The 14,706-nt window shown below is 42.9% G+C and overlaps 1 protein-coding gene across 1 annotated transcript in view; it reads right to left on the bottom strand.

The window, feature by feature from the left end:
• Window positions 1-14,706, bottom strand: part of CDH13 (cadherin 13) — a 993,386-nt gene that overhangs the window by 542,883 nt on the left and 435,797 nt on the right. Inside the window, 1 exon segment of the mRNA NM_001109812.1 lies at window positions 7,053-7,169. Within this exon segment, the coding sequence (NP_001103282.1) occupies window positions 7,053-7,169 (117 nt within the window).

Genomic DNA, 14,706 nt, shown 5'->3' with positions numbered 1-14,706 from the left:
CTCAAAATGTAAGTATCATCAAAGAGGTATCAACAATGTGTAAAAGAGATTGAACAAAAGTTCCATGGAAGAGACTGTATCAAAAATAGTCCTAAGCCCAGAACTGCTCAACAGAAATATAATGCAAACCACATAAATAATTTTAAATTTTCTGGTACCTACATTAAAAAAAAGTTGAAGAAACCACATGAGATTAATTTTAATCATACCAATATATCCAAAATATTTTTATTCTAACTTGACATCAATATAAGGATTATTAACAAGATATTTTGCATTCATTTTTATGTGGATGTACTAAGATTTTGAAGTCCTGGGTGTTTATTACACTTATACCTCAATCTGGACATTATATTTTTAGCAAAAATCTTTTATCTGTATTTAGACTAAAATTTACAGTTGAAAAGGGAGATTCAAGTGCCAAGTTGTTCCAATAACTGAATCAAGTAATAGTTTTTAAGTTGGAATTAAAATTAGTTAAAATTAAATAAAATTTAAAAATCCAGTTCCTCAATTGCACTAGTCACATTTCAAGTGCTCAATAACCACATGCAGTGGCTAGCATATTGGACTAGGCAGACAGAGAACTTTCAGCAGTGGTGTGAATGTTCCATTGGACAGCGCAGCTTTAGAGCATAAATAGGGCAGCCCCTATGAAGTGACAATGAAGAGGGTGTTCCAGGAAGAGGAAAGAGGTCAAAGTCACGGAAATAGGAAAGGCATATGACAACCGGGCTTGCTGAATGCAGAAATAAATTCTACTGTTCATCTCAACAAGAATTCCTGAGTATTGAGCTTCTGGATATCTTAGATCCCCAATATTCAAATTTTTCTTCTATACACTAGCCAATGGTAAGTTTGAGTTATTGCATAAACTGCTGGTTTTAAAAGGGGGAGGTTAAACAGACATAAATTTCCGAGAAGAGGCATGAAGTTAGACTTGGATGAAAGATGTGAAACAATGGATCTTCAACGGGGTGGAGGGCTGACAGTGAGTACATGAAACAAATCAGGCGATAAGATGGAGCAAGGCATGCCAAGTCTACATGTCAGTGGGATGGTGAGATGGAGGAATGTTGGGGATCCAGGATCAGCTTTCCGGTCCAGCTTCTGGGGATGCAGGTTGGCATCCGTGGGTTCTCAAAGTGATGCAAATGACTACATGGCGTAAGGGGAATTCAATTCCAAGATCATCAGACTCCTTAGTACTTATTTGCAAAGGTGGGCATAAATGGAAGGTGCAGAGTACTTGAATGTGGGGAGACTTCTAATAAATCATATATCCAGAACTCTGAGGAATATTTAGGCACTGCTGTAAATTATCCCCATGTATGACTTACGCTCATGATACAATCAAAGCAGAGTCCTGGTTGAGTGGTTTTCATGATTTGGTCTAATGATCTATGTTGATTCCCTTTACGAAGAGCACATGGTCCAAATACATATTTCTTCCATCATGGGTTAAAGATGTCCTTCTAAAGGCCCATTCTACCAATTTATAGGGGATATAAAAAAAGGATTTTCAGTAAAATGTACTTTCATTGGTTTTGATGAAAAGGGTTTGTGATGAAAGTAGAATTTCTAATAAGCATTTCATAAATGACTTGTCTTTCGAACTTAATATAAAACAGAATAAAATACGTCTCCCAAAGACCTCCTTGCTGCCTTACAGATTTCAAGTCCCCTGCTCTCAATCAATTGGGCCAAGAACTCAAAAATCTCTAAAGATGCAATCAAATATTTATCAGTGAAAGTTGGTAAAACTGAAAAATTATTTATGGTGCAAATTTTGAAATAGTCGCACTTTGAAGGGGGAGGAAAAAAAAGCACATGTTTGGAACTACACATTTTTCTCCAGGGCGCACACTTCCACTGCTCCACACTGTCTAGAATTCAGAAACAGGAAGGGAGTCTCAGGTTTGAGGAAATGTGTTCAACATTGGGTGTTTTATCCTTTTTTCAGAAACATTGAGAGATATGATGGAAAAGCAGCTCCCCAATTCTAGTCATTTGGCTACTTATCAACATAACTAATTATTTGGCAGATAGAGAAATTGTGCACCAGTCAAAATTTTGTCTAATCCTTAGAGTTGCCCACATAGCCTTGTTGTAAATATACAGTTCTACATGGCATGACCCTGAACTGAGAAAAATTCCCCACAGAGGGCGAATTTGATGCTGCACCTTGCTTTTGATAACTTTACCCTTTACTATATGGCTCTCTTTTCTTTAAAAGAATTGATTGTGATAAAATACCATAAAAAAAGAAAATAAAGAAACAGATTCTTTGTCTCCATTCACTCTCTTGATGTGTAAGACAAACAAACAAAAAAAGGACTTTTCTGCCAGCATGCCAAGTCTTGTACCTTTTATAATAATTTTATACTTAGCTAAACTGAATTTTTTCTAACATTGTATTATGAAATTTTCAAACACATAGGAGAGTTGAAGGAAGTTTATAGCAATTGACTATGCCCAACATCTTGGTTCTAACATTAACATTTTACTATACTTGCCTTATCATATAACTGTCCATTGATCCATCCCTCTATCCATCTTATTTCTTTTTTTGGTGCATTTCAAAGAATTAAACTTAATTTTAATGCTGCTTTAAAGAGAGTAATTGCCAGCAAGGATATTTCATTCCATGGAAGATAATTCTCAGATTGCACTTAGCAGCCTTGAGCACATTGGTTAAGAGCACAGACTTTGAAATCTCAAAGTGCCGGCACAAAGCTTGTCTCTGCTATTAAGTGACTGTGATTTTTGAACAGGTTACTTTATCCCGGAGTCTCATTACTCTCATTTGGCACATTGGAAGATGATCCTCACGGGATTCTTACGAGAATTCAACAGAATAGATGAAAAGTGCTTACACTTTGCAGTACTGGTCGAATAATGAATTTGTGATGATTTTTTCCACTCTTCGGTAAACCTTTGAGATCAAGGGCCCTGTCTGTTTCCTTTGCCATTAAATCCCCAGCCCCTAGCACAGTGCTATGTAAATAGCAGATGCTTAAATATGTACTTATTGACATGAATTGGGTTAAATTTCAGAGATTTTCCCTCTTGGGACACAGTGAGTGCTCATTAGTGGAGACAGCTAAGTACAGTTAGTTTCAACAGCTTGAGATACAAGAAAGTTAATTCAGGAAATGAGGTAGGAGCTGAGGATGAGACAAAGACAGAGAAATCTTAGCCTGCAAAGCAAAAGAACTTACATCAAGTTTAGTGGAGGGGCAGAATTTATGAGTGCCCTGTTCCTGTCCCTTGGACCTCACCTTTTCAGTGCACACCAGCCATGATGCCTGAAGGCTCTCCCTGGAGCCTCAGCAGACTGGATGTGCTGGAGAATTTATACCTCTGGAAGCGGCCTCAACTAGACTGCTGGGGTTAGTATACAAATAGCCCAGCCCCCTCTCCTGTGGATAGGGGTAACCCTGAGACTGCGCCTTACACCGTTTCATGGATTTCCCCATGGGATTACGATCCAGTCACCCACAGCAGTAGATGAATTGATGAACAGGCCTCTTAACTGACCGCTTTCTCTTCCCTGCCTTACTCCTTTACCAGTATTCTTTTCACCTCCTAAATAAACGACCTGCATTTGAATTCTCCCAAAGACCTCCTTGCTGCCTCACAGATTTAAAGTCCCCTGCTCTCAATCAATTGAGCCAAGAGTACTTGAGAACCACACCCTACTTCAAGAGTGGCTACGGACCAGCAGCATTGGCATCACCTGGGTGCTTGCTATAGAAATGCCTATTCTCTAGTCCTATCCTAGAACCACTGAGCCAGAAACTCTTGGGATGAGGCCAGGAGTCTGTTTTTATGTGCCTTCCAGGTGATTCTGACGTACACTCAAGTTTACAGAGGTCTGATCTAAAACACGTTCTCCTCCCCTGCCCATTAAGAATATATAATACTTCCAGTGTTGGAGTTTCAATTCCATTATTTCCAATAGAACCCAAAGTAAAGCAAGTGTCTTTATATTTTTATAAACAAAGAATCTCTTCTTGAAATGGCATTCCACACCGAAATCTGATATGTAATATTTATAAAGTTAGAACTGCCTGACTCAGCGAGTTTGGGTCGGGGGGTGATTTGTGGAGGCCAGAACCCTGCCTCTGGTCTCTCTTGCCTTCTCCCCAGCTCCCCAGTGCTCACCGAAGACATCTACACCCTCCCACAGCTCTGCTGAGCATCACTTGTCAGCTACTAGTGGAGTTGACTAGGATAAGATATGAGATATAAAGAAAAGAATAAGACGAATGAGTAAAAACAAGCAGGCACAAAGAGAAAAATATGCTCCTTGAAAGGCATAAAAAGCATGGAAAAACAAATAGGTTTTGCAAGGCAGTGCAGTTATTCTGCAAGAACCACCTGGCAGTTTGGGAATCTTTCCCACGTTAAGACGTTTGTAGACTATCACACTCAGAAAAGCAGTTACTTTGTAGAGGATCCAGGTTGAGAGCCCATGTGGGCAGGACATAAGGGGCTTAGGAGAGATGAATCCTCAGCTTGGAAACCAAATTGTGCTTTAAGGCTATAATAAATAAGAAACAATGCAGAAGAATGTCCCTACTCAGCTGTGCACTTATTGACCCATTATATATCTCAAGGCTGTGAAAATTCCCTAGATATACTCAGGAGGATGAACGTGTGGGATTGAAGGAAGCTTTAGGAAGACTGCATAATTTACTGTCCAAATATGGGGACATGTTTAAGGGGAAAGGTGGTGCTAAGGATAATTACGCCAGGACAAGCGGATTTCCAGGCAACGGAGATGTATGATGACCTTTGTTATAACCTAATTAATGGAATTGAAACTCCAACACTGGAAGTATTATATATTCTTAACGGGCAGGGGAGAACGTATTTTAGATCAGACCTCTGTAAACTTGAGTGTACGTCAGAATCACCTGGAAGGCACGTAAAAACAGACTCCTGGCCTCATCCCAAGAGTTTCTGGCTCAGTGGTTCTGGGATAGGACTAGAGAATAGGCATTTCTATAGCAAGCACCCAGGTGATGCCAATGCTGCTGGTCTGTAGCCACTCTTGAAGTAGGGTGTGGCTCTCAACGCTGGCTGGCTGCATTCAGTGCCACCTGGGATCTTTTAAAGACAACTGATGCTTGGTCCTCACCCCCTGACTAACTGAATCAGCCTCTGAGGGTGGAGCCTGGCATCTGTATTCTAACTGTCGCAGGTGATTCTGATGCTCAGTGAGGGTTGAGAATACCAGGCTTACATAAAGGAGACCTAAAGAACAAGCATGCAACTCTCTCTGAAACTGTTTGGGGGCAGAGCCTTGCAGACTGGAGGACTCTGGTCCCTTGGCCAGTGCCATCTTTGGCTTCAGAAAAACCCACACAAGGGCCGTCACAGCGGCTCGGGCTGTCCAAAGGGGCAGGGTTTATCAGCCCCACCACTGTCCACTTGGAACAGCTCTGCTTCCCTTTGCATCCCATCCTGGCCTCCCGGCAAGATTTTGCTTAAAGAACAAAATCTTTTGCACCATGGTAGTTTAAAATCATAAATATGGCAATTACCAGGATATTGGATTATTAATGCTTCTAATTTCCAATAGAAATAGATTTCTGATAGTCCATGTTGCCTCACCTCTAGCTCAGATCGCTATAAAACCCTACTCCTGGCGGGTCTCTTGTGTCCCCTACTCCCTACCACTCTGCTCCCACAAATCATTCCCTGTAAGGCAGCCAGGGGGACTTCTCCAACCACACATACACACACACACACACATACGTGGGAGACCTTCCAGAGGTTTATTGCTGCACACACAATGAAATCCCTATTCCTCGCCATGGTCTCCAAGGCCCATAGGCCAGACCAGCTCTGTGACTTCAACTCTTATCACTCTCTGCTTTGCTCACCACATTGAAGCCAACCAGGCATTTTGTTCCTCAGATACACCTCCTTCTTTCCCACCTTCTGGCCTTTGCACATGCAGTTCCCTCTGCCAAGAATGTGGTTTACCAGCTCTTCCCACAGCTGCGCTTGCTCCTCCGTCCATTCTCTACTCAAACGTCAGTAACTCCAACCAGCCTTTCCCAGCCAGCTGTGTAAAGATTCCTCCTTCCCTCTACTGCCTCGTCCTGCCATTTACTCTTTTTCACATTCCCATGTTTCTGTTTTTCACAGCATTTCTTATGCTCTGCAATTTTTTCATTTATTTACTCATTGAAATACATGTGTCCCCACTAGAATACAAGCTCCATCCCAATAGAAGCTTGTCTGCTCCTTCAAATCTGTATTCACCCAGTCCCAATCTTGGAGTCTGGCGTGTAACGGGTGCTCCTTATTTATTTAATGAATGAACAAATTGTCCAATAGCACCACTCGTTAAGATCATTCATTCAACTAACCACCATTGTTCAAATTCCAAGATCACCAAAAAATGCAAACTACTTAAAATTTGATTCTCCATGTTGACTAGCCTATGGGGAGAGAATGTGCTGCCTAGGCAACATCGGCATTTCTGTCCATTTGACAGTGAATATTTCTTCCTGGAAAAGTTTTTGCTCCGACTCATGCAACAGCATTTTCTGGATCTGGTTAGTATGATTCAGTTCCTTTAGTTTAGTTTAGTTTTTAGAGAGCAGACCCAAAGGGACTCCTGGGCCTACATATTTGAAAGCAAGGATCTGAATAAAAAAGCCACATACCATCATACTACTCTGCTAAGGAGACTATCTGGCTGGTTGCCTGGACATCATCTATAAAAGTAATGAGTCTATTTCTTAACCAATGACATCCTCCTGATGTAGCTTTAGCATCATTATCCATCTACCACGTACATCTTCAAATCATGATATTCAAAGGTGTTATTACCCGTTTTTGTAAATTCCTTTTTTTCTTTTGTTTGATGACCTTTTGACATTCTTTTCTCAGCAAAACCGTTTGGGCTCTTATCATAGAGGAATTGAGGCCAATTCCAGCCGGTCATCAAGATGGTCACGGTCGGCTTCCCTCTCCTATGCTCATCTCTTAATAAAAACATGCTTTTGTCACTTGTCTTTTGTCCGACTTACCTTGCCAACATCTCTTGGGAAAGGTTGTCTCTGATTCTCTGGAATTAAAATGGGAGATACCACAATGGACCTCTTTTGTCTTGGCACAGGAGAAGTTCTGGCAAATTTAAATATATCCTAAAAGAGAAAAAACAAATTCAATTGATGAAAATCCCCCACAGAAAGGATGTATCAGTCTGCTCTGAGATATGGTTCCTTTGTTGTGAAAGCACACAGCTGTTTGGACATTGTTAATTTTATCCTATCAAACCTCATTAGCGTTAGCAAGTACATCGTTAGAATCATACTAAAGCTGACATTGTGATTCACAATGACTATCATTAAGCTATTTAATCCCATATTCTGAATCATTCTATTCACAATGTCAGTCTTGATTTATACATCCTTTAGTGCTTGTGTATTCCTGTTCTTAATCTGCCAAGTGAGGAAATTACTCACCTGGTCACTAACCCACACAACTCTCTGAATGTAAAAGTGACTCTCTTCAAGGCCGACCGCAAGGTCCTTACACTCACAGATGAACAGAGATGGAGGGGCAATCACAGAGTTCCCAACTGTGTCAGGCATTACGGAGACTGTAGTCAATGCTTTTCAAGGACCATTTGTTATTATTTCAGTGGCATGACTGTTGGGATGCGCTCCCCATGTAGTATGTCCCAAACTTCAATCATCGGAACAACATTGTCAGGATTTCTGTCCTATCTGTCACTCACCTTTTAATTAAATAAATGTGTGCAAAAAAGGAAACTTTATGGGGCTGCTTGGTGGGCATAGTGGTTAAGTTTGCATGCTTTGCTTCAGCAGCCCGGGGTTTGTGGGTTTGAATCCCGGGCTCACACCTGCATACTGCTCTTCAGGCCATGCTGTGGTAGTGACCCATGTGCAGGGTGAAGGAGCATTGGCACAGATGTTAGCACAGTGACAATCTTCCTCAAGCAAAAAGAGGAAGATTGGCAATGGATGTTCGCTCAGGGCCAATCTTCCTCACCAAAAAAAAAAAAAAAAAAAATTTTAAGAGAGAGAGAGAGAGAAACTTTATATTATTATAAATAGAGCACCAATATTGCTTTTCATAAAATGTAGAAAAACATAAAATAACCACACTGGAGACCAAATGATGTTATTAAATTTGAGCTAGAAACTCAGGGGGAAAAGAGTTCTTGTTTTTAAATGGGAGATAAGAGAGGACTAGAGGGGTGTTAAAGGGTTTTTAGAACCAAGATGAGACTTCCTCCTTGATCTGATCAGAGAACTGAAGATAGAATATCATTTGCAATATATAAACCAATCTCAATCAATGCCACACACTAAATAAAATTATCTTATGTATCATCAAAAGTAAGCACCTCAAACTTCGGGTAGCAGGCTCCTATTAAAATTATGTGGCAAATGATGTTTAAATACCATCACTGACCCAGGCCCCATGAAAGGATGTGTAGGTATATGTATGGATAAATGTGTATATAGGTTTGTGTGTATATATGTACATGTATACTTACACATATACATATATACACATATATACCTATATATGTATACATATGGCATAGTTGTAAAGGAAAATCTACCTAAGAAAAGTCAAACAGAAAACAAGACCATCTAATGCTATGAAAGCATCTATAAATAGTCTTTCTGTTGATTTTGGTGGGAGTGTGAATTGACGGTACTCTTGTGGAAAGCAATTGGGCAATATTTATTTATCAAGAACTTTACAAACGTATATATCCCTTCACTCTGTAATTTCACTCCTAGGAATACATCCAAATGCTAAATGCAAAAGAAGAATTAAAACTATATGCAGGATGATGTTTTTTATGACATGATTTGTAAGGGGCAAAAAGAGAAAATGACCTAAATATTCAACTGCAGGATAAGGTTAAATTTGGGTCCGTCGGCGGGAAACACTCTTAGGTGGGAACCAACAAGGCAGTTGTGAAGACCATGTTCTACCCACTGCTATCGTTTGACTGCTTCCACGGTCACCACTACAAACTACCATAGGATTAACAATATAAGTGTGTGTGGGCCAGTGTGCTAGGCACTTTGCATGTGTCAGCTCTAACGTTTGCAATAACCCCCCAAGTAAATCTGAGTCCACTTTAACCAGTGAGGAATACCAAGTTCAGAGAGGTTACTCCAGTTGCTCCAATTCACCTCACTAGCAGAGAGATACATAGGATAAAATGTGTAGGAAAACAAAGAATACCATATTGGGCATTTTCTATTTTATATAAACGATATTAAGCATAGAAGAGTAATATTCAAGATCTTAGTGCACGAGTTCAAATAAAAGATTGTTTGGTCTCTAGGAAGACCAAAGGATCAATATTCAGACAAAGACAGAAAACCGGGGTGGGTATGTGTAAAAGATAGTGAGAAGAAAGCAAAAAGCTTAAAACTACAACAGCAACAAAAAAACCCAGCTAATCAACCAACCAAATCAAACCAAACCAAAAACAACCCAACCAACCAAAAAATAGCATGAAGAAAGAGAGAGTGGAACACATGATAAGACAATGAGAAACAGAGGGGATTATATTCATAAAAACTGATGTATAACATCTATGAAGATTCTGCTGGTTTATTAGGGGATGGGAAAAGAATAGAAATCTGTAAAATATGTGCAATATATGAATCTCATTTATAATAAAAAAGTTTTGAGGCTCAGACAAGAGAATGTCTAGGAAAGCACTTTGAAAAAATTTAAAGTCCTGTGAAATGTGAGGAATTGGTGATTCTGTTCTATAAGAGAGCAGACGTAGGCTTTAGTTCATTATGACAATATATGTGCAAATGTATCTAAAGTAATGAAAAGCAATCTGTATGGTCAATTTCCATTGTTCGTCACAAAGGGCTTGTTTGTGTTTGCAAGCCTGTGAATTTTTGTCCTCATGGCTGCCCATAGTTGTTAGGTCCACATTCCTACTTCTGGTGTCCTCCCAGCTTACCAGCTAGCACAGCCCACAGCTGCCAGTTCATTTCCCTGACTCTCATGGATTCCCAGAAGCTTGGCAACAAGCACAATTGTGTCAACCCCAGGGTCTAAGTGCCTAAAAAGAGAGGCAAGAGGTTCTTGTCTCAGGATGGGAAGGAGCATCCGGAAAGGAGTGGGGTGGGGGTGGGAGTGGCTGATTGTAGAGATGCCTTCATGTGCACGGGACTCTCTTAGCCTGCCACGGTGGGCATGCAAAAGAATGACTGGGACCAAGACACCCTTTATCTCTCAACTCAACTTTTTGCCTTACAGTGGCAGGAATCTTAATAGATATTGACCCATGACTATGTTTCTGGGTCTGTGCCTCTGCTTCTATCTTTGTCTGTGATTTATATGTATAACAATGTGTTTGTCAGCAAACGTCTATTTTTGTATTTGCAGCTATCAGGGCTGTGCTAATGAGTTTGTGTGTGTGCTCTGAAGCCATGTGCTTCTGTGTGACTGGATCATGTAGGAGTCATAGCATCTGATTTGTCTGACAATCATATACCATATGCAAATATAAGCACGTGTGTGTGTGACCATGTTTATGCTCAACTGTGTGTCTGTTTGTATCTGTCAATCCAGCACGTCAAGCCTCTGATTGTACCAGGCTGTGGCCATAACCTCAGCAACAGACAAAATAGAAGCAGTGGGGGTACAAAGAATGTGACCAACTCAAGAGATGTCTATAGGAGAAGAAACAGGGTTTGGGAAAGAACAGAACATCAGGGTAAAGGAGAGGATGGGTTAGGACTCCCTGCCTTCTGTGCTGTCATCTCCAAGACAGTGGGCAAAGAGAAAAAGAGCCGTTCTGGGCACAGATGCTGGGTACCCTAGACTTGTTGACTTGAGGGGCTGTTGGCCATCCAACGGAGATTTTTAGAGAGTGTATAAAGAGTGGCATTCAGGAGGAGAGATGAATGAGGGAGAGAAATGTCACAGTCACCCATGTACAAGAGTGATTGGACATGAAGGAGAAGCTGGCCTCATCTGCATTATGTGAAGGGGGAAAAGGGAGGAACTCAGCATTCAATAAGTTTCTGAAAAGGCCAGCAGAGGCCACAGAAAGGTTAGGTAGAAAAAGGAGGAAAATCAGAAGGTTGAAGGGATGAGAATCTCAAAAAGGGAGGAGTGCATGGCCACATCACACAATCCAGACGTCCCTCCCAATAAATGCTGAATGCTAGAAGGAGGCTGCGGGGCTTGAGGATGAACAGGTGATGATGCTTTTAGGAAGAGCAGCTTTGAGAGCGGGTGAGGGTCGAGTGTCAGAGCGACCAATCAGGAGTGTGGACTGTGGATGTAAGGAAGAGAAATAAATGGGAGAAAGTTTGTCAGTGAAAGGCGAGACCATGAAGGGTGCTGGGCTGGAGGAGGAAGGGGTCCGAGGAAGGAAACCGTGGCGTTGGGGGAATGAAGATGCAGAATGGAGGATGTAACTGATGGAGACAGGTGCCTGAAGGAGCTGGGGAGTGAGTGGATCAGGAGCACAGTCAGCCCGAGAAAGGAGGATGAAAGCTGCTTTCCTTGAGGAGGGCACAGAGGGTTTTAAGGGGGATTTCTCATCTGTAAAGGAGGATAGCTTGCCTGTACTCTTGGTTATCAGAATGAAATGAGAAATTGTGCGTGGAAGCAGTCTGTGCTCTCTGAAGAACAGCACAAAAGTGAAGGATGGGTCTTATTAATACCAGGACAGCAGAAGTGAGGAAATGAAGACAAGCCACTCAGTTGCTTTTAGGAGTGAGTAATTCAGCTGTGGGTGGCCTAAGGCTAGATCTTAAACACAGACACGTGTAGACACACAGCCACCTCCAGATTTCCAGATTCACCAGACGCATGCATACTGACATCAAAATTCTCTTCCATCAAACACAAGCACTCATGCACACATGTATGTGTGCACACACACACACCCCCAACATGTATTTGATAGGGTCACACGCATACACTGTCACATACATACACATACTCATGAACAAATGCACACACAACAGACACACATCACAAGCCTAGACCCAAGGACACATACCGCACGCTTTCCCACTTCAAACCAAGATGGTTTCCTCAGGCACAGGAACACGCACACACACACTCGAGGCATGTGCCTCCTGTGGGACCCTCCCTACAACTTTGCAGTCACTGGACAATGATCTGTCACCATCTTGGAGCCTGAAAGAGCCGGAGGTCTGCAGCAGCCTCATCCAATCTTGCTTAAGTCAAAGGGGCATTAGTGTGTCCTTGGGGAGACTCCCTCCTGCTGGATTTTATTACAGGAGAATTGTCGCCCTTATATAAACATCTCTTGTCTCCTGTGGGCTAACCGGGACCTTCGCCTTTCTGTGGTAGGGTATTTGGGTTTACAATCTCATTTGCTTTCCTCCCTGTTTCTCAGTCTCAGGAGAAGTTGTCAGCACATTAAAAGCAAGTTTCACGCTACCTGGGGGTGTCACATCACACAGTCCCAAAGAATGTCCTGGAAATAAAGAGGAGACCTCTGCAATGGGGAGGGGCCGGGAAGGGGTTGGGGGGCAAGGGAAAGAGGGACGCAGAAAGAAATGAAGAATGTGAAAAGGGGAGAAAGAGTGGATTCAGATTCATTCATTCATTCATTCATTCACTTCTTCAAAAACAACCTGTGGAGACTTTTCTCCCCGCCAGGAGTAATCCTAGGCATCTGGGAAAGGGCAGTGCAGGAGTGAGACAACCCGCCCACCCCCCAACCTCATGGAGCTCACATTCTAGAGGGAGGAGAGAGACCATGAACAGAACAATGGCACAGGGAACAAACGAGCCGGGAGGGGGACTGAACATGCTCAGGGGCAGTGGATGCTGACATTTCAGGCGGGCGGGGAGGCCAAGGAGAGGAAGCACTGGGAAGGTGGCTAGGAGGATGCGGGAGGGAGGGAGCAGTGTGGGCGTGGGGAGGGGCGACTGCCAGGCAGCAGGAACATCTCCAGCGTGTCTGAGCTGCAGGGAGGCAGCCCAGGTGGCCAGCAGGGTGATTGGGGGAGACAGACCAGGAGCCCGGTAAAGGGAATTCAGATCCTGGAGGGCCAGCTGTGTAGACAGCAGAGAGGACTCTGGCTGGTACTCTGCATGAGACGTGAGTCATGGGAGAGTTTTAAGCTGAGGAATGACATAAGCCCACTTAAATTAAAAATAATCATGCTGGCTGCTTTGTGGAGAATAGATTTAAAGGAGTAAAAGTAAAGAAATGCTGATTTGTTGTTTTATTTTCTTTTCCCAACCCTGTCTTCACAGGGCCCTGAGGTTCCTCCTAAAATGCAAATCTGAGTATTTGATTCGGGGAAAAGGAAAGTTGGGTCAACTTTCTGTGGCTGGAGTTCTTCTACCCTCTTTACTTCCCACAATATTTTTCAAGTCTTATCTAGGTAGAGTTTAAGTACCATTAAATTCACCTGTTTTAAGTGTGCAATGCTGTGATAATCAGGAAATTTACAGAGTTGTTCAATCATCACCACAATCTAATTTTAGAACATTTCCATCATCTCAAAAAGAAACCTCGTGCCCACATGCAGTCACCCCCGTGTGCTAAGCCCCCATCACTGGCTGCCATGAATCCACTTTCTCTCTGTACACATTTGCCTTCTCTGGACATTTCACAACAGGGAATCCCAATATGTTTCCATAGTATTTTCAGGACTCCACCTCCATTTCATAGCTGATATGAAGATTGTGAAGCAGAGAGGGCTGCAGCTGGCATCCAATGACTGGTAAGGGGTATGTAAAGGCCTGGCCCCCTGGCCTCCGGGTGGGCCCAGGCTCAGGGGCCTCCAAAGTCCCCACTGGCCTTGTGATGGCTGAGACCTCCATTGTAACTGCTGTCAATTACTCCTCAATCAACCTCCTGCCCCTGCCTATCCTGCTGCCTTTACTACCCTACAGGTGTGGATGCCAAGACCCCTTCCCAATAAACCTCCTCCACACAGATCTCCGAGTCACAAGGTTTGTTCCCAGGGAAGCCACCTATGACATTCATCAAGGCAAGGTGCCCAGAATAGACACTAAAAGGACAAGGTGCTCCACAAGTGAAGGGGAACAGAAAGGTTTTGACCCAGACTGGCGTTCTATGGTTGGAACCATACTCCAGGCTTTGGCTGTTGCTGCCCCCTCCCACCACACCCAGCTGAGGGCTTAAAAATCTTCCAGCCAGCCATCCCAGGAAGGTGGTGAGAGTTGGGAGGAACAACCTGCTCCCTTCACACTGAACGCAAGGCCAGAAAGAAGCATGGACCCGTTTGGCCACGTGTCGGAGGGTCTTCATGAACCAAGACTCAGATGGGCAAGAAATGACCAGAGAACTCATATATCTTCTTCCTTCTCCCTCCATCTCCCGGTTCCTGTCTTTGCATTAGGTAATAAATGAGAGGGAAAAATAGCAATGGCGTTATAAAGAAAGCACAAGCCTCTGCCTTTGTTCTCTCTCCTACTTTTGCAGCTTTTGAGCAAAATTGTGAGCTAAGAGGGGATATTTTAAGAAGGCAAAGCATGGCAGAAGCTGGAAGCATTTGTCTCTGGCCAAGGCGAAGTTAAGGGAGGGCAGTGCTGGCTGAGACTCCTGCGGTCAACTGGCCTGGCTGTGGACAGTCTAGTAGATGGAGGTGAGAAGGTCGGATGTGCTTCCCACGCACCAGGGAGCCTTTACTGGTGTCATGC

The sequence above is a fragment of the Equus caballus genome, chromosome 3 (assembly GCF_041296265.1).
Source record: "Equus caballus isolate H_3958 breed thoroughbred chromosome 3, TB-T2T, whole genome shotgun sequence".
Taxonomy (NCBI): Eukaryota; Metazoa; Chordata; class Mammalia; order Perissodactyla; family Equidae; genus Equus; species Equus caballus.
Note: the sequence above shows the minus strand (reverse complement) of the source record. Positions and strands in the feature narration are given on the sequence as shown.